Source organism: Orycteropus afer, unplaced genomic scaffold (genome assembly GCF_000298275.1).
Source record: "Orycteropus afer afer isolate SDZICR_OR568_19922 unplaced genomic scaffold, OryAfe1.0 scaffold00062, whole genome shotgun sequence".
Taxonomy (NCBI): domain Eukaryota; kingdom Metazoa; phylum Chordata; class Mammalia; order Tubulidentata; family Orycteropodidae; genus Orycteropus; species Orycteropus afer.
The window spans coordinates 10,128,789-10,151,023 of record NW_006921649.1 but is presented as its reverse complement, the minus strand read 5'-3'; the positions used below and the strand labels follow the sequence as shown (position 1 = coordinate 10,151,023).

The window sequence follows — 22,235 nt, the reverse complement described above, 5'->3', positions numbered from 1 at the left end:
ACCAGTGGCACAGCCTCAAGACTCACAGCAACACGTCACCACAGTAGGACAAACTGACAGACAAGTTTGTCTCCCTTAGCTGTTGGAAACCCCTCCAGCCACCTTTACCTCGATCCCTGTGGCTAACTCCTCGATCTGTTGCAGTCCCCTTTGCCTTTTCTGTCCTCTCCCTGCTTCCTGCCTCGCTGCTTGTGGGGGGTGGCCTGGGTTCCCTCTCCTGACCTGGCTCCCTACAGTTGAATCCTTGATCTGTTCCTACTCCTTTCGCTTTTTTGTTCTTTCCCTGCCTTCCTGCCTTGCTCCTTGTGGGGCATGGTCTGGGTTCATATCTCCTAGGATCATGTGGGTTTTCTTTTTTATACTATTTTTTGTTTTTTATACTATTAATGTGATTAATTATATAGATGAATTCTTGAGTGTTCAACCAATCTTGCATTCCTGTAATAAACTCCATTTGTTTATGATGTATTATGCTTTTTACATATTGCTGGATTTGATTTCTTTGTATTGACATACAAAAGGAATGTATTAGTGGTATATATAGTTGTATCTCACCTTTCTGAGCTTCAGTGTCCTCATCAGTAAAATGGTTTCTCCACCATCCAGCAAGCTCTACCAGGAGCATTAAATAAGATGATGTATATAAAGCTCCCAGCATAGAAGTTGGGACATAATATGGGTTTAGTAATTTGCTTTCCTTGCAAGAATGCTACTGTTAGCCCTTAATCTTTTTAATTTGATGTCAAATGGGGTAAACAATACTGAAAGTATTCAACTAAGTCATCATTTTCAAGTAATATATAGGCTAAGGCCACCTGAACAAGCCTTCATTTCCAAGTCCCTTAGCAGGAGGTCCTTTCCTCCTCTTCAATTCTGTTTCCAAACATACCACTTGAGGGTCCACACTTTCTAAATTGGAGAGTCTTAAGAGTTGCAATTTTTTTTTGGAGGTGTCATAAGGGTCTTGTCTTGAAACTACATTTGCATATAGCCACACTATTTGTATTTCAATTGCATGTTTGCTTGGGGTGACTTGGGGGCTGGGGAGGATGATTTCACTGCCTGACATAGTGCCTGGTACATAGTTAAGTACTTATAACTGGATGCAATTATGAATGGACTAACCTTCCCTTTTCACAGCTTACCTCCTTGTGCAATGGGGCCATGGAAGAAATTAAGATTATGAGTATAAGAAATAGTTCTGTTTATTGATTAGAACATGGATAAAATTACAGCAATTTGCAGGCATTCTGGGCTTTCTGGGAAGGACATGCAGTGCTGGACTCTAGCAGGGGATGGGGTGGAGGTATGAACCACTGGGAAATGACTTCCTTCTTGGGCATATTGAGGGACTTGTGCTAACAGCGCAGATGCTAGTGTGAGAGAGAGCATTTTGGCCCTTTCATCTGGAAACAAAGGATGTGGGAAGTTTGGGGCATCAGATAATGTCGTGCTTAATAAATCATTCTTATCCTGCTTGTGTTAGGTACTGGCTCTCCCGATCTAACCATGGTTGGCTCTAATTGTTCTATAGAATGTTCATTCTTCCCATTAAAGGAAGAGGAAACAGGCACATTGGTTTGGGAGGCCATCAGAGGGTGATGTGCATTTGCTTCAGATCTTCTTGCTTCCAGACACATTGAGGTCTTCTGGACATGGAGGCAGTGGGCTGGAGGCACACAAGTGAAACATCGTGCACTACTGTTTAAGCTCAAGCAGAGGGACCTTCCATAGGGCAGCACTGTGAAGAGATGAGCATGCTTCCAAAACAAACTCAAGTTTCATCCTGTATCTCTCATGAAGAAGGAGGAAAGATTGGCAATCAGAGACTGAGCCAGGCAATTCTGGGTTCCATAGAAAGTCTTCAGCAGAGAATGCTTTCAAAGTGTTTAAAAGGTGTTTCTGTCCCAAAAGTCAGTGTGTAAAGTCAGAACAAGGGCAGATCAACGTGTTAAAGTGGTTGTTTAGTACATTGTCTCTGAGAGCTGGATGGCTGATTGTCTCCAATTACATGACATTTTGGAACAGCTGGAGGGACCTCATGATATTGTCATCCTGGGAAGGGAAGAGGGGAAAAAAGAGGATGGTTAGAATTCTGAGAGGCTCCTCAAGTTCTGTCATTCTGGGGAGCAAACCTCCAGCATGTTTCCTATGTGGAAAGAACACTGAAAGGCTACGAGAAACAGAGAATAGGAAGTGGGGACCTAGAAAGTGAGCAAGTCAAAGCAATAAGCACCTTCTATGGCCTTAAAGAGGAATTCAGAAGAAACAAATTATCTAGTAAAATAGTGAATGCTGCTTCTTTTAAGAAGATTTGGATAATGACATTTTATCAAATAATTTTCTGCATCTACTGAGCTGGTCATATGCTTTTTTTTGTATTCTAATGTGATTAATTATATAAAATAATTCTTGAATGTTCAACAAACCTTGCATACTTGGAATAAACCTCATCTATTTATAATACATTACTTTTTTTTTAAATATGTTACTGGAGTTGATTTTTTTTTTATATCTAGCCTGAATTTTTTAAAAAAACTTATTGAAAATAATGGTCTTGTCAGGTTTCTATATTACAGCTATGCTAGCTTAATAAATCAAGTTGAGAAGTTGTTCCTCTTTCTTATTCTCTGAGATTGTATAAGTTTAGTATTATTTCTTCCTTAAATGTTTAGAAGAATTTGCCAGTGAAGCCATCTAAGCCTGCCATTTCCTCTGTAGAAAAGTTTCATATTACAGATTCATTTTTTTTAACAGATATAAAACTACTTATATTTTCTATTTCTTTTTGTGTTAGTTTTGATAAATTGTGCTTTTCAAGGAATTTATAGATTTCATATAAGTTGTCAAATTTATTGAATGATTAACTCTTATTCTTTTAATATCTGAAAGTCTGTTCTGATGTTCCCCTTTTCATTTCTGATATTGATAATTTTTCTATCTCTTTTTTTTTCTTGATCAGGTTTGCTAAGCATTTATCAAATTTATTAACCTTTTCAAAGGGGCAACTTTTGACTTTGTTGATTGTCTAATTGTATGTCTCTATTGCATGTTCTCTATTTTATATTTATCATATATTCTCTAAGGTATAAATATTGTATGTAGAAAATCCTCAAATGTTTGGATATTAAACAACACACTTCCAAATAATCCATAGGTCAGAGGAGAAAATATTTTGAATTATGCTACCAGAGCTCCCAAAAGATAATGAAAATATCAAATTTTATGGGAAGTAAAGCAGTACTGAGAGAGAAATTTATATCTTTAAATGCATAAATAGGAAAGAGTGGTTAAAAATCTATGATCGAAGCTTCTATCTTAAGGGCTAGAAACCTCTCCCCACCCCAGCCAATTGAATAAAAACAAAACAAAACAAAAATCAAAGGAAGGAAATAAATTAAAGCACAACTTACTAGAAAGCAGACCTATAACAGAGAAAACTGACGAAGACAAAAGTTGATTATGAGCATTATGGAACCTTTTAAAACTTGGTGGAACAGGGAGATATTATTGTCTGTTGTCATTATGTGCCATTGAGTCGACCCCGACTCATAGCGACCCCTTCTTGGGTTTCCAAGGCACTATCACTACAGAAGTGGGATTGCCCAACCTTCCTTCCGAGGAGTGGCTTGTGGGTTTGAACCACCAGCCTTCTGGTTAGCAGTCAAGTGCCTTAGGCACTATGCTACCAGAGCTCCTATATTATTGTCTAGTGTTTAAGTATATGAGTTCTGGAGTCAGGCTGCCTGCATTCAAATTCTGGCTCTGTCACTTACTAGCTGTGTGACCTTGGGTAAGTTGCTCAATCTCTCTGTGCCTCAGCTTCTTCATGTGTAAACTGGGGTTGATTATAGTATCTACCTGACTGCTAACCAGAAGGCTGGTGGTTCAAACTCACCAGCCACTTCTCGAAAGGAAGGTTGGGCAATCTACTTCTGTAATGATACTGCCTTGGACACTCAAGGAGGAGTCACTATAAGTCAGGTCCAACTTGACAGCACATAACAACAACAACAACAACCTATAGGGTGGGTTGTGAAAAAGAAATAAATTCACTAAGGAATAGCTATAGAAGAAGTTGCTAATGTGAGAAACTTAAAAACCTCTCTCAAATGATAAGTTTAAAAAGCATATGTCAGCAGAGCATGGTATTTAAAATCAGAGGGACAGGAATTCATGTTCCATCTCTACCATTTACTGTGATCTTAGACAAATACTTTAACCTTCAGATGCCTCAGACTTTCCTTCTTTAAAATGGGTATGATAAACACAGCCATCAGCATTTTCTTAATGATCTTTTGATTTTTGCTAAAATCCTTTCAACTCTGTTGGGAAATAATTGCTGATCTGAGCCTCCCCCTCCACCTTCAGTATTTTCTACCCCTCTGGATACAAGATAACTGGTGGATCCCTGGACCACCCAAACATTCATCAACTAAAGGGTTAATACTATGTTTAGCACGGATCCTCCAAGGCACTGCTCCAGGGCATTGGTCAAGGTCAATAAACCCCCCCAAAACCCCACTGCCCATGGAGTTGAGTCCTATTCATAGCGACCCCTCCTTGGGTTTCCGAGGAAGTATCACTACGGAAGTAGATTGCCCCATCTTCTTTCTGAGGAGTGGCTGGTGGGTTTGAACCACCAGCCTTCTGGTTATCAGTCCAATGCCTTAGGCACTATACCACCAGTGCTCCCAATAGGTGTTCTGAAATAAGGGGGCTATAAATACATTTTTCTAAAGTAGATAAAAGATATTATTCCAGTTCAGTCTATCTGGCAGAGACTCTGGGGTCAGACTATTCTTTAGGTTGATGAAGATGTGGTCCAAGGACCAACAGCTTCAGTATCTCCTGGGAAAGATAGGTAGGAATGCTCATTTTCAAGCTTCACCCTAGATCTGTTGAATTAAATCTACATTTTAACATAATTTTAGGGGAGATTGGTTTGCATATGAAAGTTCTAGAAGCATTGGTCCAGGGCATTTGATTAAAATGAAGATTTCTAGGCCCCACCCTGTATCTGTGGAATTACAGTCTCTGGTATTGAGGCCTGAAAATCTACAGGCAATTCCCATGCATGCTGTTTAGTATTAGAGCTTAAATTCTGAAGCACTGGGGGTAGTGGAAGGCTGCTGAAACCCTAACTCCATTTTGAGTCTTGACATAAGTTCAGATGCCATTGACTTCTTTCTGATCATGAAACCAACATTATGGCTATACGAAAACAGGTTCTAGGACAAACCTAAGGAGGGGAAGTTTGCCTTCAGAAACAGTGTGGTTGAAAGCAGAACATGTTCACACAAAGAACTAGGAAACTTGCCTGGGTGTGTCCAATTTAAATTAAATTTTGGGTCCTGGTATTGTCTTGTAGCCACCTTGTGGCTATGACTCAGGCTGCATGGTCTTGAGTCATACCCAGGCTACCATCTAGCCAAGTAGTCAAGCCCCAGAACCAATCTTGTAACCCTTTTTAATCTTCAATTGTGTATGTATCCAAATCATGGTCATTTCCCAACTTCTGTAGACCTGCCTGCAACAGCGATGAATCGATCTGGCACCAATTATGATTTTGTGATGATTTCCTTTGTTTTCAGTCATATATAATTAGCCCCATGGCCATGACTCAGTGAACTCTATTCAAATTTCTACACTATGTACATGTTGATGGTTTCCCTCATCCTGGATGATTGTCTTTGCCCTGTCTGAGGCTTAATAAAAGTGTCCCTATTGAACCTGTTTGAATCTGGGGTCTCCTTTCTCCTTTTACAAGTTTGAGAATCACAGCTTTACATTTCTTTCCAAATTACTCTCATATATTCTAAGGAGTGAGCCACCAAGCCAGAAGCAGGCTGAAAAAATGACTGTGTTGCCCACTGAGGAAATCTATAGTTTCAAATCCCCCAGACCTCTACATGGTCTTCCTGGTTCAGTTTGGTGCTTAGCCAAGACCAACTGCAGGCCATTTTGAGGAGTGGAGATTGTTGGACTCTGCATTGTTGCTGTTTTTGTTGTTGTTGGTAGTGGTATTGACTGTTCTGAGGTGTACTAGATATGTGCAGTTTTCTCAATCCCCTGAGGCTTCTGCAGGCCCCCAATTCTCGGATTTCCTTCCCAGATTTAGAGGTATCACATCTTGAGATCTTTCCTTACCTCCTGACAAGATTCAAGAAATTCATCTAAAGTCACGATGCCATCTTTATTTTTGTCCATTTTCTGAAAGACACAATGGGAAGCACTTTAAGGACCCTTTTAATCTTCATTCCAAAACTTACTTTTTTTTAACCAACTTTGCCCTGAGAATTGAGTCGGATCTGACTCGACGGCAGTGAGTTTGGTTTTTTTTTTTTCAGTTTCATTGATCAGGCTACTCCGTTCAGACCCTGGTTGAAGTTCTTTGACCTCTGTGAGCTTCCATAAAATTAAAAGACTTTTTCTAGACACTCAACACTGGATTATTCTGCTGATATTCTAGCATGTCTTCCCCAGTCTCTCCTACTCTGTCCATCAGATAGAAAAGACACTGGACATGAGAGGTTCTAGTTCTATCTTTGTCATTTCCTGTGTGACCTAGAGCAAGTTTTAAGCCTCTCTGGGCCTCTGTTTTCCCATCTGTAAAGTGGGAAGATTGTATTAGAATGAGCTTTGATGCTCTTTGATTCTATACTGCTAGATTCCCACACACACACACTATTCTGATTATTCCATCCCCCTACTCAAAGACTAGCAGTAGCCATTCTGCACTTGCTAGAACAAAAGCCAAACCCACTGCTGTTGAGTTGATTCTGACTCAGCAACTCTATAGGACAGACTGGGACTGTACATCTTTACAGAAGCAGACTGTCACATCTTTCTCCTGCAGAGGGGCAGTGGGTTTGAACCACCAATCTTGTGGTCAGCAGCCAAACACTTTACTTTAACCACTGCACCACCAAATCTCCTTTCATTTGCCAGAGCAAAGCTTAACTCTTCAACTTTCAAGATCTACAATGTGGCCAGAGACAAAGCTAGGGTAAACAATCTTCTAGGGGTAACCTCTAAGTTGTGCCTCTCCTAAATTTCAAGATGAATAGCTGTTGATAAGCTTGATAGCTCCAAATCAGCAGAAATGGCTTCCTCCCTCTTGCCCAGCTGCCTCATTCAGAGTTCTTTCATATTTATGGTATCTTGGAATGTCGTTCTGTGCCTAATCTGACACCCCCTTGGACTTATACCTGGGGGTATGTGCCGTCCCTTCTCCCTGCCTATATCTCTGATTCTGGGTCCACCCTAGTTTCCAACTTTCTTTTTGTTTTCCAGACATAAATGCTTAACATCTTCACAGATGTGCTTAAAGAAATCCTTTTTGTTTACTCTGATGCTTCAAGAATGCCTATGGAACTCAGAAACCACACTATACCACGTACATTTGAATATTTACTTCCTGTCCTCTTCTATAGTGAATATTTGCTTAACAAGATCATCTGTTTCTTGAAAACAATATATCTTTTGATTTGTTTCTGTTTCCTGCAGTGCTTAGCACAAGGTTGGACACTAACTACTTGTTCAGATGCTCGTGGGCTAATTCTAAGTTGGACTTAAAGCTCTCATGCACATGGTGGGTATGCGTACCTGGAAGAAGACGTCCACGTGCTGCCTTGGGGTGTCCTCTTTGAGCACGGGATATGTGTATTTCCCCATCATATCATAGATGGCTTTGACAATGTCCATCATCTCCTGGAGAGGGGACATGGAAGCACATAGTATGGGGACCATGAGCTCAAGCTCCTCTTAAGTGAGAGTTTGGGGCTCCTTGTCCCCTTTGCCAATGAGAGGGTTGGTGAAAGACAGAAAGCAAGTTGAAGGGGCTATTTTCTGTTCTTATTCCTAGAGAGAAGGCAGTGGAAAATTTTCCTCTTTGCCTTCAGAAACTCTTGGGTATGATATCTTTTCTTGGACCATTTCCCCAGAGGACTTATGTGTGGGATCCCTATTCCATGATCTTCAGGCAAAGGAAGTGTTATTCTGAATTAAAGAAGTGTTAATGTTCTGGCTTACCACCACCATCTGTCAGTTTGTCATACTGTAGGGGCTTGTATGGTGCTATGATCCTGGTCTTCAGGCAAAGAAAGTGTTATTCTGAATTAAAGAAGTGTTAATGTTCTGGCTTACCACCACCATCTGTCAGTTTGTCATACTGTAGGGGCTTGTATGGTGCTGTGATCCTGGAATTTATGCCATCAGTATTTCAAACACCAAACAGGGTCACCCATGGTGGGCAGGTTTCACCAGAGCTTCCAGCTAACACAGACTAGTGTGGAAGAGTTGGTAATCTACTTCTGAAAATTAGCCAATGGAAACCTTAAAGATTACAACAAAACATTGTCCAATTAACTTGCTTTGGAGGGATCAATTATTAGAGGAAGACATGGTGTTTGGTGAAGGAGAAAACCAACAAGGGCAAGGGAGACCTTCAGTGAGATGGATTGGCAAATAGCTACAATGATGGACTCAAACATGCCAGTGAGCATGAGGATGGCACAGGACCTGGCAGCATTTTCTTTTGTTATACATAAAGTCACCATGAATCAGAGTTGACTTGATGGCAGCTATCTGTCTATCTCTATCTAATGTTCTGACTTAGAGATTTAAAAATCTTGGCAGGTTCTGTTGCTGTTTTCAGCTAAGAAAAATGATGGACATCCAGGATTATACGTAGGGCCTGCTAGGTCAATGGTTCCACAGACTGGGACACTTGTTAAAACATACTGAATCAGACCCTCCTAGGACTAGGCAGGGTCTAAGGATCTCTACTTTTATTAAAGTATATTAAGAACTGTTATTCTCAACATTTATGGCTGACAAGGATAACAGTACATCATCCCAGAGGGTAAATGCATATAAATGCCTATTAACAGAAGATCCTCCATATTATTAATCTTAATTAAAAGAAAAATGAAGAGGAAAATGTGAAAGTAAATTTCACATTTGGGGCAATGAGGTAGATATTGGGGTCAGGGTAGCCCTTCTTGTTTGGCAAACCCACCAACCACTCCTTGGAAGGAAGGTTTGGCAATCTGCTTCTGTAGTGATGTTGTTGTTGTTGTTGTTATGTGCTGTCAGTTGGACCTGACTCATAGCGACCCCTCCTTGGGTTTCCGAGGCAGTATCACTAGTGATACCACTTCAGAAACCCAAGGAGGGGTCGCTCATCTGATTGTTGCCACTTTACCTCCAGCACTCAGAATGCCTCATCAATCCTCAAACATGCATTGAGTAAACACACACCTAGATGAATGAGCACTGAAAGTTGGGTATACTTGCTGAGCTTTCGTTTTCTTTCTGAAGGCGATAACCTCTCAGCACTGAAGTGACATTGAAGCTAACATTCGCTCTTAACCCCCAGCACTGGGGCTGGCACATAATAGGTCAGTAAATTGGAGTGTTCTAAACCCAACTCCCGTGATTCTGATTCATAGCAACCCTATAGGACAGGGTAGAATCATCCCATAGGGTTTCCTAGGCTGTAATCTTTACAGAAGTAGACCACCACATCTTCATCCCACAGAGCAGCTGGTGGGTTCGAATCATCCACCTTTTGGTTAGCAGCCAAATGCTTAACCACTGTGCCACCAGAGCTCTTGTGGGAGTGTTAAGGATGTTAAATTCAAGCTTCCACAAAGACAGTAGACACCAAAGTGAGTTTCAAGTTAGACCTGCAGATATTTTATTGGTTAGCACCACAGGTACTTTGATATTCTAAAAGCATCAAGGCATGAAGATTTAGAAATGATTTGTGAGGATTTCCTTAAAGATGACTCTGCCTTCCTTTACTCCTTTCTGTCTGTGGCTTTTATTAGGCAAAATAGGCGGGGTCTGTATGATACATTTGTAGTGGCCTCATTCTAGGAAAGTAGTCCCTGGGTGGTACAAGCAATTAACACAATTGGCTGCTAAATGAAGATAGAGGTTCCAGTCCACCAAGAAGCATCTCAGAAGAAAAGTCTGGTGACCTACTTCCAAAAAATCAGCCACTGAAAACCCAGTGGAGCACAGTTCTGCTCTGACACACATGGGTCGTCTTGAGTCAGAGTCGATTCAAAAGCAACCAGCAAGCCTCCTCAAAAATATCCTTTTCTCTTCTATGTGGTACCTGCAATGCCAATTTTGAGCTTCAACATGTGGTTGTTAACCTGTTAAACTGTAGGTTTCCCTGGGAGGAGTAACTCTTTACACTGCAACCAGTCATTTATACCCCACTGAGAATGAATCTGCTTAATCCTCTCTTAGGAGACTGGGACCAGGCCAGGGTAGGGCAATAGAGATGTCAAAGGTGGACACTTTAATTTTGTCAGACTGGCTCTGCTAGCCCCAAAGCAGATCCATCCTCATCCAGATATTTCTGTCCTCACATCTGAGCTGTTTGATCTTTGTGCCTCTCTCATGCTCCCAGCCTCTACGCATTTACCTCTTTATTTATGTATCCGTCTTTATTGATGTCATACAAATTAAATGTCCACCTGAGCTTCTCATGGACAGTTCCTCGCAGTAGGATCGACAGAGCAGTCACAAAGTCCTGAAAAGTGAGAAAAGCATGAAGGATGTTAATCACATAGCCATCATGTAAGGTAAGCTCTGTCCTTGAGGCCCACTTTGTGAATACTTTTACCAGAATGGCATCACCATATCTTCTTGTCCCCTGAAGGATGTGGCTGAGTTTAGTGAAGACCACTCCATTCCACTCCCTCCTCTGCTGAATTTTTTAGGAGGCCCCCCTTGAAGTATGGAAGTGTGTATGTGTGTGCGTGTGTGTGTATGTGTGTGTGTATGTGTGTGAGAGAGAGCGTGCTGATGCCTCCAGACACAGGTACCCTGTTTTCTCTGCCATTGCCTTATCCCATTGCCTCAATTACTGTTTACTTTATCATATGAGTGGCCGTAGAGTCTCGTATCTAAGAACATGGACTCTGGAAACATATGGCCTGAGTTCAAATCTCTTCTTTGCCACTCTCGACTTGTTTGACCTTGGGGAAGCCACACAATCGCTCTTTGTCTTATTTTCCTCTTCTGTAAAATGGTAACAATAATAGAACCCTACATTGTAGGGTTATTGTGAGAATTAATTGAATTAACATATGCAAAACATTAAGTACACAGCCTGCCCACGGTAAGCTCAGTGGTCATGTAAGCTATTAAAACTATAAGTTTCTGAGTCTCTGAGTCCCTAGAAGTGGAGAGCAGTTGCTGCTGCTTCTCTGTATCTTCAGGAAATATTTATTAAGTGGCAGAGTTTTCTTTGTCTTGACAGAGGGCATTTGATCATCCAACCCTTCCCAAAATGCCCCATAATTTAGAGGGAGAAGTGACACAGAACTTGGAGACTCCTCTGAACGGGCCCACAAGACAAGCCTACCTCAAATTTCACAGAGCCTGTCTGGGTGGTGTCGAAGGCATTGAAGAGGTAATGGGCATACGTGCTGGCATCTGTAGAGAGAGAGAGCAGGGCAGGTGATGGGAGCAGGGACTCCACAGAGGGGAGAGATCATTTAACAACAGAGGCAGGATCCCAACAAGAAAGAGAGGAACATGATGCTGCAGTGGTAGAAAGGAGAAAATTAGGGTGTGGGAGAATCCTTTGGTGTGAACTGGTGTTTTTCTGGCTCTCCTGGGGTCTAGATGGGAAGTTCTAGCAAGAACCAAGACAAGTCCTTATTTCTTCCTCCATCCAACCATCCAGGGAGAAAGCCTGTCTTGCCTCTCCATGTGTGTAGTTCTTAGGAGATGGATGGTTTGATGATTGAGTGGGTAAGATGTTCTTCTGAAAGGCAGTGCACAACCATGGAATGAGCACTCATGTGGGAACAGACAGACCTGGCTGAATCAAAGCTCTGTAACTATATAGCTGTGTGACCACAGGCATCTAACTCAACCTCTCTGAGCTTTACTTTCCCTTCTTTGTAAAATGGGATGTAGCAAGATCTATGTCTTGGAATTTTAAAAAAGATAATGTTAAATTTCAGCAATGCTTGACACATAGTCAAAATTCAATAAGTAGTCACTCAAGAGAACTTAATGAACTCTGGTTCTGTGGGTCCTGCATGGGACAAAGCTGCTCCCCTCCCCTATCTCTTTGATAGGGAACATGCACTGGGTCATGCACCTGAGGAGGCTACTTGGTGTAGTGGAAGAGGCCCAGGAGAAATAGGGCCCAAGAAGTGTTTGGGATGATTGGATCTCCACTTTGTCAGGGCCCAGGGAGAGGGTCTGGGTGTGCAGGAGATAGCTCCTGGGTGGGCTGGGAGGTGGCATGTGACACATGGAGGCCACAGGAAGAGCCACTGATGTGTCTCAGGCCTATAGAGCCAGAGTCTATTTCCACAATAGTCAGACATGGCACAGAGCAGCTGCTGTGGGCCTGGCACCCTCACTAGTCTGGTTTTAAGAGCACAATTGTATGCATCCTGCATCTTTCTGGATTAGTTTATTTTCATAGTCTCTGGTACCCACTAAAGAAACCCTAGTGATGATTAAGCTCCCAGCTGCAAACCAAAGGGTTTGGGGTTCAAACTCACCAGCTACTCTGTGGGAGAAAGATGTGGCAGTCTGCTTCTGTAAAGATTTATAGCTTTGGAAACCCTATGGGGGCAACCCTATGGGGGTTGCTATGAGTCAGAATCGACCCAACAAAATGAGTTCGGGTTTTGATACTCACTAATGTTCTTTAAAAATCAGTTTATCTCCTGTGCTTTAAGGAAAAGAATGGGAAGTGTCTGTCACATGGTGAAGCTAACATGTCAAAACTTTGTATCACACATACCACACTTATGGGATCTCAACCTGGCTCTGGCCTTCACTGTGATTTGGACTAATTGCTTAACCTGTCTGAAACTCATTTGCTCCACTTGGGATATTAATAGCTGCTGTTTTGACCTCTTCTGAGAATTTAGGATATTGCTTTATCAATCTTTCTCAATCTCTTGGATAGGGTCCCTCTTCAGAGCTCTTTTCTCCTAAAACTTTAGCAAAACTCGCATCTGGCTGTAATAAGAAAGATATCCTGCTCCAAGTCCTTCTCTACCATGAAGAGGAGGCGGATGGCAAGAAGAATGGATTTGGTGCTTGAGGAGGGGAAAGCTGACCACCAGCGAAGGAAGTAGGCAAGGTCTTTTAAAAGGTCAGACTCACCTCCATGAGGGAAAAATTGAGCATAGATCTGTTTGAATGTTTCTTCATTGACCACACCGCTAGGACATTCCTGTGTGATGGAGAGAGAGAGAGAGACAGAGAGAGAGAGAGAGAGAGAGAGAGAGAGAGAGAGAGTCAGTGGCGACATCTAAGGTCCTGCTTTAGCTGAAGTGGGCTGTGCCCATCCTCGGAGCCTAGGGTTCCTCATGATCCCTGGTGGGCAGGGACTGGGTAACAACCTGTGAATTTCCCATATCTCCAGGTGAATGGTAGGGAGGTGGCACCACCTTAGGATGGAAGCTGCTTTATGAAATAATGAGACATCATCAGAGAATGGGCACCATGAAGTGGAAAGAGTTTGGATTTTGAGATTAGAAAGACCTCGGTTTGGATTCTGGTTCCACCACTTCCAAGTGGTGTCACTTTGGGTAATTAATTCTCTGATCCTTAATATTCTTACCAGAAAATGGGGCTATGGTACCTTCCCTACAAGGCTATCATGAGGTTTAATATGTAGACTGATGTGGAAGTGAGCCCATGGTAGATGCCAATCAATACGAGTTTCCTCCCTTTTCTGAATGCTGGTCCCCCTTTAGCCCAGTGTCCATCCTGTTCCAACCCAGTGTCCAGGACCCTGTTCCAACCCAGTGGCCAGCTGATAACACTGTGTCTGCAACATGGCAAGAAAAGAAGCCCTTGTGGTAGGAAACCAGGCATAAGAAAAGTGCAATCAAGGATCTTGTGGAAGGGTAGAGGCATCCTTGTGCTTGTCAGATAACCACCAGGAGATGTCGGAATCCTTCTGAGGTCACATGGTCAGCACCTAGGAGAATATTGAGACTATAGGCAGTGTGTAGTTCATCAAATTCTGCCAATAGGGAGAAAGGGAGATGGTGAACACCTTCTTCCACCCTGCCCCACTTCAGGATTTGGAAATAAGATTGCCCTCTGAGAGTTAAATTTTTGAAAAATGAATACTTAGAATTGGATCTGAGAGCTTGAACATTGGCCTGAGAAGGCAGAAATATATTAACCTATCTGAAGAAACAATGGGCTAATTCCCTAACCTCTGATGACATCTTTTATTAAAACTGGGCTTCTCACATAGCTTGAAAATAGAGAAGGTTCTGGCAATCAGAACCAGATCTGGCTCTGCTGTCAGTTCTATTTCCCATGATACACTAATACATTAGCATTCAGCTCACATGCCGATTTCTATGAACGTGATTAGCATAAGTCAGAAGATCTAAGCCCATCATGTTCATTGCACCAATGAAATTGAGAGTATGAATGTGTTATGCTAAGGCTAGGGCCTGCGCCAGGGTGAATTCTCCAATGTTGTGCCACTCTGTGAAGTCTCTGGGTAGTTGCCCAGTTTACATATACTAAGATTGCCTCGTCCTTACCCAAGCCTTTCTTTCTAACCAGGTGATCTTGCTCTCCTGTCCCTTCTATAGAGCTGGCCTTCCTTGTACAACTGCATGTATGGAAGTTTCCTGATGAGACCCTTTGGCTTCTGGGGGAGTCTTTGGGTGGTGCAAACAGCACTCAGCTGGTAACTGAATGACTGGAGGTTCAAGTCCACCCAGAGGTGCCTCTGAAGAAAGGCCTAGTGATCTATTTCTGAAAAGCCAGCCACTGAAAACCCTGTGTAGCACAGTTCTTTTCTGACACACATGGGGCCACCATGAATAGGTGTTGATTCAATAGCCACACGTTTTTGACATTTAGGGAAACTTAGTCCCAAGGGGCAGATCCTGCCCAGGCCTTCTGAGGTCTCATGGGTCTTACATTTTTGAAGCCTCGATAAAGGACTTGTAGCTCCCTCTTGGTGAAGTTGGTCTGGGCCTCAAGCTGTTCCAGTCCCTCAGGCCGATGGCAAACCATGGTCATCTCCAACTCATCTTCAATCTTATCTGGAACCAGAGGAGATGGCATTGGAGCAGATGACCTCAGTGGTCACTCTTGTCAGACCACAAACTGAGGATGGTGTCATGACCTGCGACACAGGGCTGTGGGCTGAGGTGGCACTACAGATGACCTTCCTGCCCTGAGCCCAACTCCCTCCCAGTCACTTCTTCGCAAGAAACAGGTTTTTGGCATTTGGGGAACTTTAGCCCCAAGTGGGCTCACCACCACCCTACCCCATGACTCTCTGTATGTCAGGCATCACATAGGGAGGGAGGTACAGCGTTGGGGACAAGCTGGTTCCAAGTGGAGATGATGGAACAAGTCCTAAAAATAAATCCATATAAAAACCATTTCCTTTCCTTTCCAAATAACTTATTTGAATATTCAAATTGATGCTCATTGAACTTTCTGAATATTCTAAAGACACAGGTTAGTGTGTAGAATGATGAACACTCTCTAAACAGCAAAGGGAAACAAATATAGTAAAAAAACATAGAGTGAAAGAGTGAACTCTTACCATTTGGGCCAACTAGGGTAATACTAGCATGATTTAGTAAAAAGTTCAAATGATAGACTATTAATTATTAATTTGAAAAAATCTGAATATATTTTGTTGTGTGTTATTTTGTAGTTATCTACTAGAAATTCTTAAGTAATAGGGAAATGATATAAAAGGGAACACCCCCTTATGTAAAGGAAAGCTTCTAAACCAACTGAAGGGCTCTAAAGAGTTGGGAGCTCTGGTGGCACAGTGCCTAAGGCATTTGACTACTAACCAAAAGGCTGGTGGTTCAAACCCACCAGCCACTCCTCAGAAGGAAGGGTGGGCAAGCTACTTCTGTAGTGATACTGCCTCAGAAAAACCCAAGGAGGGATTATTCTGAGTTGGATCCGACTTGATGACAGAGAAAGAGTTGTCTTAAGTAGTAGTTTGAACTATTCCTCCCAAATGTACTGCAATGTCATATAATTTTGCACTAGTTAGATAGCAAATGTCAATCAGTGAAAGGGAGAAATCACAAAACCCAAGTAAGTGGAACTTTCCATGTTTCCCAGGCACAGAGGTATCTGTGGGTATTTTTCGCCAGGCTTTGCCAGAACGCTTTCTATAAATCTTCTCCAATCAATAATCAATTGCTATTTAACCTCCTCTGCTTGCTGTTGTCATGCAGACATGTCCTAATCCATGTATTGAAAAGGCCTGTCAACGTGGGCTGGCAAGGATAGTGAGGACATGGGCAGGCTGCTGGGAACCATACACACTGCATCTTTTCCCATGAGACAGACGTCTGAGAGCAGGGAAAGCAGGTTTGGTACATTGTGCATTTTCCCTCAGCAGTGCTTTATGGTTTCTTTGTGTCATATTTCCTCTGCTATGGTCACTTGTCCTTTGCATACTTTGATCCTAATACAAAAAGAATTCATCAAACTAAGTCTGTATTTTCTTTATATTCTAGAAGGTAATGGGCATTTAGGTAAGGATCCTTCAAGAGTGAGGCAGAATAACTTGGCAACAATTCCCCATTGTCATTTTTCTTATGTGCTGGGTAACCTTGTCCCAGTGGGTACAAGGCAAATGATTCAAGATAAACAAGATACTGTGTTTATACAACATAGCTGCAAGTGGACAATGTTCTCTATTTCTTACAGAGCCCTTAATTATTGTTATGTTTGTTGATAACAAGCAGCAATTATCTAAATTATCTTCTAAACTGCAGAGTTTCTATGCAAATTAACAGGTCTAGTTTCAAAAAAAAAAAAAAATCCACAAAAGTCTAATTCAGAAAGCTCACATACATTTTTAACTTGTTTAAAAATAGAAATCAGTTGTTGGTTTAAATCTTCTAGTATTAGATCTAACAGCACTCCCCTCCCCCCCGAAAAAAAGCACAATATTTAACAGTGTGAGAAGAGGCAATAATCATATATTAAAATATAACTGAGAAAGACATTATTTTATTTTTGAAGTTGTCCAATGTACTTTCCTAGGTCTTATCCAGAAGCTTAAAAGATTTTTTTGCAGCAAGATTTTCTTTCCATTAATTGTCCTGTGGTTGAATTCCTCGCAAGCTCCGGGAAATCTCTTTGCAGAGTTTTGAGAGAATCTTTTTGATTCAGAAACAACACTTACTTGCTATCATTGTTATTAAAAATGCACTAAGTAATTACTGAAAATATCAAATATTAAACCCACTTTGTTAAGATGGAACTGGACTTTATTAATAAATGATTTGTTTGCTGTCTGGGCATTGGGATCAATTTGCAGATCAAATAGATTCTATAATAGCTGAGCATTTGAGTATCGACTGCCAAGCTTTTGTTTTATTTCTCTCATCACTCTCTAATTGTCAGACTGTGGTAACATCAGTCACAGGAGGAAATTCACATCTTTGGAGCTCAAGATGCTGGGAAGTGGCCTCCACATGAGCGTTGGGGGCTCAAGCCAGTTCTCAAACCTTGCCTCCCCTCCCACCCCTGACTGTATTTCATATTAAGAGCTACAGTTTGTATCACAATCCAGTGTACATATACACATATTTAATAATTTATACGAAATATTTTGAAGCAAAATTTTCCTTTTATTCTTAGTTTGAAACTATTCCTTTTTATAGACAAAGAAGCTCTGGTGGTGGTGTGCTTAAAGCGTTAGGTTGTTAACCAAAAGGTTGGTGGTTTGAAAGCACCAGCTGCTCCACAGAAGAACGATGAGGCAGACTGCTTCTTTAAAGATTTATAGCCTTAGAAACCTTATGGGGCAGTTCTATTCTGTCGTATAAGGTCGTTATGAATTGGAATCCACTAGGTGGCAGTGGGTGGGTTTTATAAACATACTTTTTGTGACTCTCATGTGTCATGTGCTCTTTGAAACACTGATTTAAACTGTGGACAACTATAGTAATTTTATGGGGGGCAGGCCACATCCAGGCATTCCTTCCCCCGTCCTGCTCTCCCTTCCTCTTCCTTCGATGCCTCCTAGTTCTCGCCGTGGTAAATGTATTTTGAAGGAACTTCAGACAGGGCTACAGGAGTCTTTGCATCCTTTCTGTTATCCCCCAGGGGTTCCCTGGGTGCTGCTGAGGAGGTCACAGGAAAGGAAGGAGGGTGGCCCATGTCCCTGGTTGGAGGAGAAGGAACCAGAATCAACAAGTGGTGCTGCCAATTTCTTCTCAGGTTTATTAAGAGTTGCCAAGGCCAAATGTTGCTTGTTACTATTATTTTTGTTGTTAAAAATAGTGATGAGAATGATGAGCTAGTTACTAGGTCAGTTTGAATTTGGATGACAAAATGGACCTGGAGGTTTAATACTATGTGATAACTATATGAAGAGAATACATTAGACTGTCCTCTGTTTGTACTTTTAATCTGTGGAATGTTTTTATGCCTGTGTTTCCCCACAACCTTGTGTGGTGGGGAGTAGGGACCATTACCCGTCCCACTTGTTAGGAAGATGGGAGCCCTAACAGGTGAAGTGATTTTCTAACTACAAGTATCTCAGAAAGTCATGAAGTCTCTATCACTGGGGACAGTTAAGACAAGAAAGGATAATTAACCATAGAGGATGCTCTGTCGGAAATTCCCAAATTAATGGAAGATTGAAGCAGATAATTCAGTTTAAGTGGATCTTAATATTTTGAAGTCACAGGTTCTTCTGAGTAAGTGAGGAAAACTTTAGACCTTCTCAGAAAAACAAATGCACCTAATTATGATATTTTGCCTATACTTTCAGTGAATTCCTGTATATTTTAAACACATGGAGTCCATGTTAAGGCCTTCTGGCACAGGAGATCTCTTCCTAACTCTGTCCCTAACTGGCTTTGCCTGAATCCCCCTGGTCATACACCCAGTCAGTGACAAAGCTGGACCTAGAATCCAGTCAGGGTGGCTCCCTTTCATCAGATCTGGCTTTCATGGGTCCTGTAATGGGAGCTCTGGTAGCATAGTGGCTAAGGCACTTGACTGCTAACCAGAAGGCAGGCGGTTCAAACCCACCAGCCACTCCTCGGAAGGAAGGTTGGGCAATCCTACTTCCGTAGTGATACTGCCTCGGAAACCCAAGGAGGGGTCGCTATGAGTCGGGGCCGACTCGACGGCAAACAACAACAACAACAATGGCTTCTGCTTTTCTCAAGCACAAATTGTAAATTAGTTTGTGACCAGCCTTGCAGAAGTCCTGCCCCTAACAAACTCTGCATCTTAAACTATAAGAGATAGGAGAGCTCAAGGCTTTGGACTTCTCCCCAGTGATGATGTCTTTTCCATTAGATCCATCTCCTTTGATTGCTCCCTGACTGAAAATAGTTTTTTCCATCATGGGCTCTGTGGGTTGGGCTTTATACCCCACCCATCTAGTTTTGAGGTAACAAAATGACAGCCCTGGTCCTGAATATAGCCCAAAGATAGGTCTTGTTTGGCCTGTACAATGGGTTTTATTTGTTTATTTTGAATCAGTTGTTAATGTTTAAACATGAGAGATTTACATCAGAGTTTGGATTTCTGATTTCTCTGGGGCAATGGGATTATCTGGCAACACTGATCTCAAATTCTCACAAGGTAACCTTGTACTAGAGCTGAGCAGTGGCTGTTCTCTCTGGGCTGCCACAGTCTCTAACGTTTCCTGTCATTCACATTTGGCTCACTTAATTTATGCCGCCTGCCTGGCCCCACAGGCATTTGAGTATTTGGTCCCTGGTCTATGCCTATTTACCTTCCTACTCACCTCCCTTTCTCCTGCTTCACACTGGCCAATCTACCTGTCTACTTCTCACTTTCTTTCCCTATCTGTTTATTTAAATATATTCCGTTTTCTTTCACAAAGCACTTGAAACTCATTGTAGGAAATAAATACAAGAAAAAGAAAAAGAGATAATGAGAAAAACTACCTCAGAAACTATAAATTTTGTCAGGAAATCAAGACCGTGGGAAAGAAAGAGAACATTAAAATTCAAGTCACTTGTTCTAAAAAGTTGCTACACTTGAGCCACAAATTGATTTTGAGCATATATCTTATTGCTCTTCAGGGGAAAACATACCAGGTTCTTATGGGGAGCAAAGCTTTCCCTGTACCATCTTTAAAAGAACATTTTGAATTGTTTTTATATAGGTGGCATTTGTTAACAAGGGGCACAGAAAGGTAGTGAATGGGAAGACTAACTACTAAATGCACACTTAGTTAAGAGGCTCTTCCTTTGAAAGTAATGTGACCAAAGCAGTCAAGTTAGTTTAAACTTTTTTACCTCTCTGATACTGGTAATACCACCAGGCGATGTCTAGGAAAGAGTAAGAAAACATTTTACCAAATCTGTTCATCAAAAAAGCAAAACACACTTCTGTTTTCCATGGAGATGCAGCCCTAGGGTAGAGTCTGTCCAGGTCACTGTTCAGCTCGACATAGGTGAGGGGGCCTTTGCTCCTCTCGCTAGCAGAGCTGGGACTGACCTTCTCCTCATCCTCTTCCCGTGGCCAGAACAGGCAAGAGCAATGGGTGGCCTCACAAGGCCCTAGGCTCCCAGCAGCAGCTCACTGAGCATGCCTCAGCCATGCAGCCATGCAGCCAGAAGAGAGATGGGATGGGGCGTGGCAGAAAATGCACGATGTGGATGGGTCCTTGGAAATACCATATGCTTGATTTGAAGTGCAGCTTATAGGATATCCTCTGCCTGAGGAGACCCTATGATCCCTCTGCTACTTTGTGGTTTAAAGCTGAATATCTTCAAGGATGATTTATTTACTCACTCAACTAGGTATCAATTAAAGAATCTGCTATGCATATATTCCACCACTCATCTGTCAGTTTGTTGTACTGTGGTGGAAGCTTGTACATATAATGCTGGAAGCTATGCCACCAGTATTTCACCAGCAGGGTCACCCATGGTGGACAGGTTTCTGCAGAGATGCCAAACTAAATCAAACTAGGAAGAAAGGCATACTGATCCACTTCTGTGTATTAGCCAGAATATTGTCTGATACAGTGCTGGAAGATGAGACCCCCGTTTGAAAGGCACCAGAACACACAGTGGCTGCAACAATGGACTCACCAACAGTTGTGAATATGACACAGGGTAGGATAACATTTCATTCTGTTGTACATGGGTTGCCAGGAGTCAGAGCCAACTTGACAATACCTGAGAATAACAATAGCATGCACATATTGACGGATAAACAATTCTGTTCCCTGCTCATGTGGAGCTTACAATCTGTTGCTCTACAAGATCTACAGGTGTTTGCTTCTCTCTTCTTTCTTGAGCTTGGCAAATAACATGGATGCAGAAAAGGAAAAGGGATGTTGAACGTAATAATTAGCACATTAGGACATATGGGCAGAGTAGACACAGGCTAGATCCCCTGTTACACCCATTATAATACATTTGACAAATATCAGACCTAGAAATGGTGCCTTGGGGTAGGGCCCAGGCCCCAGAGAGCAGGAAATAGAAGCTCTATTTGCTTTTCTCCTTTTGGGCGTTTTCAAGGCAACTTACTATTCAGCTTGGTTTCCCTCTGTACACTATTATTGGAACCTCCTCCTGTCCTTATTGATTCCCTTGACCAAGAATGTGTAAGGCAGCTTAGAAAAAAAAAAAAAAAACTCACTACCATCAAGTTGGATTCAACTCATACTGACCCCTCCTTGGGTTTCTGAGGCGGTATCACTAAGGAGGTCTATTGTCCATTCTTCCTTCCAAGGAGTGGCTGGTGGGCTTGAACCACCAACTTTCTGGTTAGCAGTCAAATGCCTTAGGTACTATGCTACTAGAGCTCCTTAAGGAAGCTTAGCCACCATTTTATGTGTGTTTAAGTAACTCTCCCTTAATCCCAGAAAGGAAGGCTTTACTTTCCTGTTGCTTTTTAAAGTGGTGGTATAGATAGGTATCCATTGGTAAATATTTCTGCTTTTGTCTCCTGACCTGAATTCTATGGTAAGAACTTATTATACTCAGCAAACATGAGGGAAACCTCAATGAGCTGGACTAACACAATCACTACAACAATGGACGCCAACACACCAATGATCTTGAAGATGCCCTAAGACCAGGCAGCATTTCATTCTGTTATACACAAGGTCACCATACACTGGAACTAACCTGATAACAACTAACAATTGTAAAGATTTAGTTGCCCCATCGAACTCCCTGATGAGATAGTATTTTCATAGAGATATTTTA

General features: G+C 42.0%; 1 protein-coding gene across 1 annotated transcript in view; it reads right to left on the bottom strand.

Moving 5' to 3' along the window:
• Positions 1–2,007: 2,007 nt before the first annotated feature.
• KCNIP1 (potassium voltage-gated channel interacting protein 1) overlaps positions 2,008–22,235 on the bottom strand; it is an 85,909-nt gene continuing 65,681 nt past the window's right edge. Inside the window, exons 2-8 of the mRNA XM_007939756.1 lie at positions 14,953–15,077; positions 13,162–13,231; positions 11,390–11,460; positions 10,445–10,552; positions 7,609–7,713; positions 6,151–6,213; positions 2,008–2,055 (exon numbers count right to left, since the gene is read on the bottom strand). Coding sequence (XP_007937947.1) covers positions 2,008–2,055; positions 6,151–6,213; positions 7,609–7,713; positions 10,445–10,552; positions 11,390–11,460; positions 13,162–13,231; positions 14,953–15,054 — 567 coding nt within the window. The 5' untranslated portion in view covers positions 15,055–15,077. The remainder of the gene's footprint in view (positions 2,056–6,150; positions 6,214–7,608; positions 7,714–10,444; positions 10,553–11,389; positions 11,461–13,161; positions 13,232–14,952; positions 15,078–22,235) is intronic.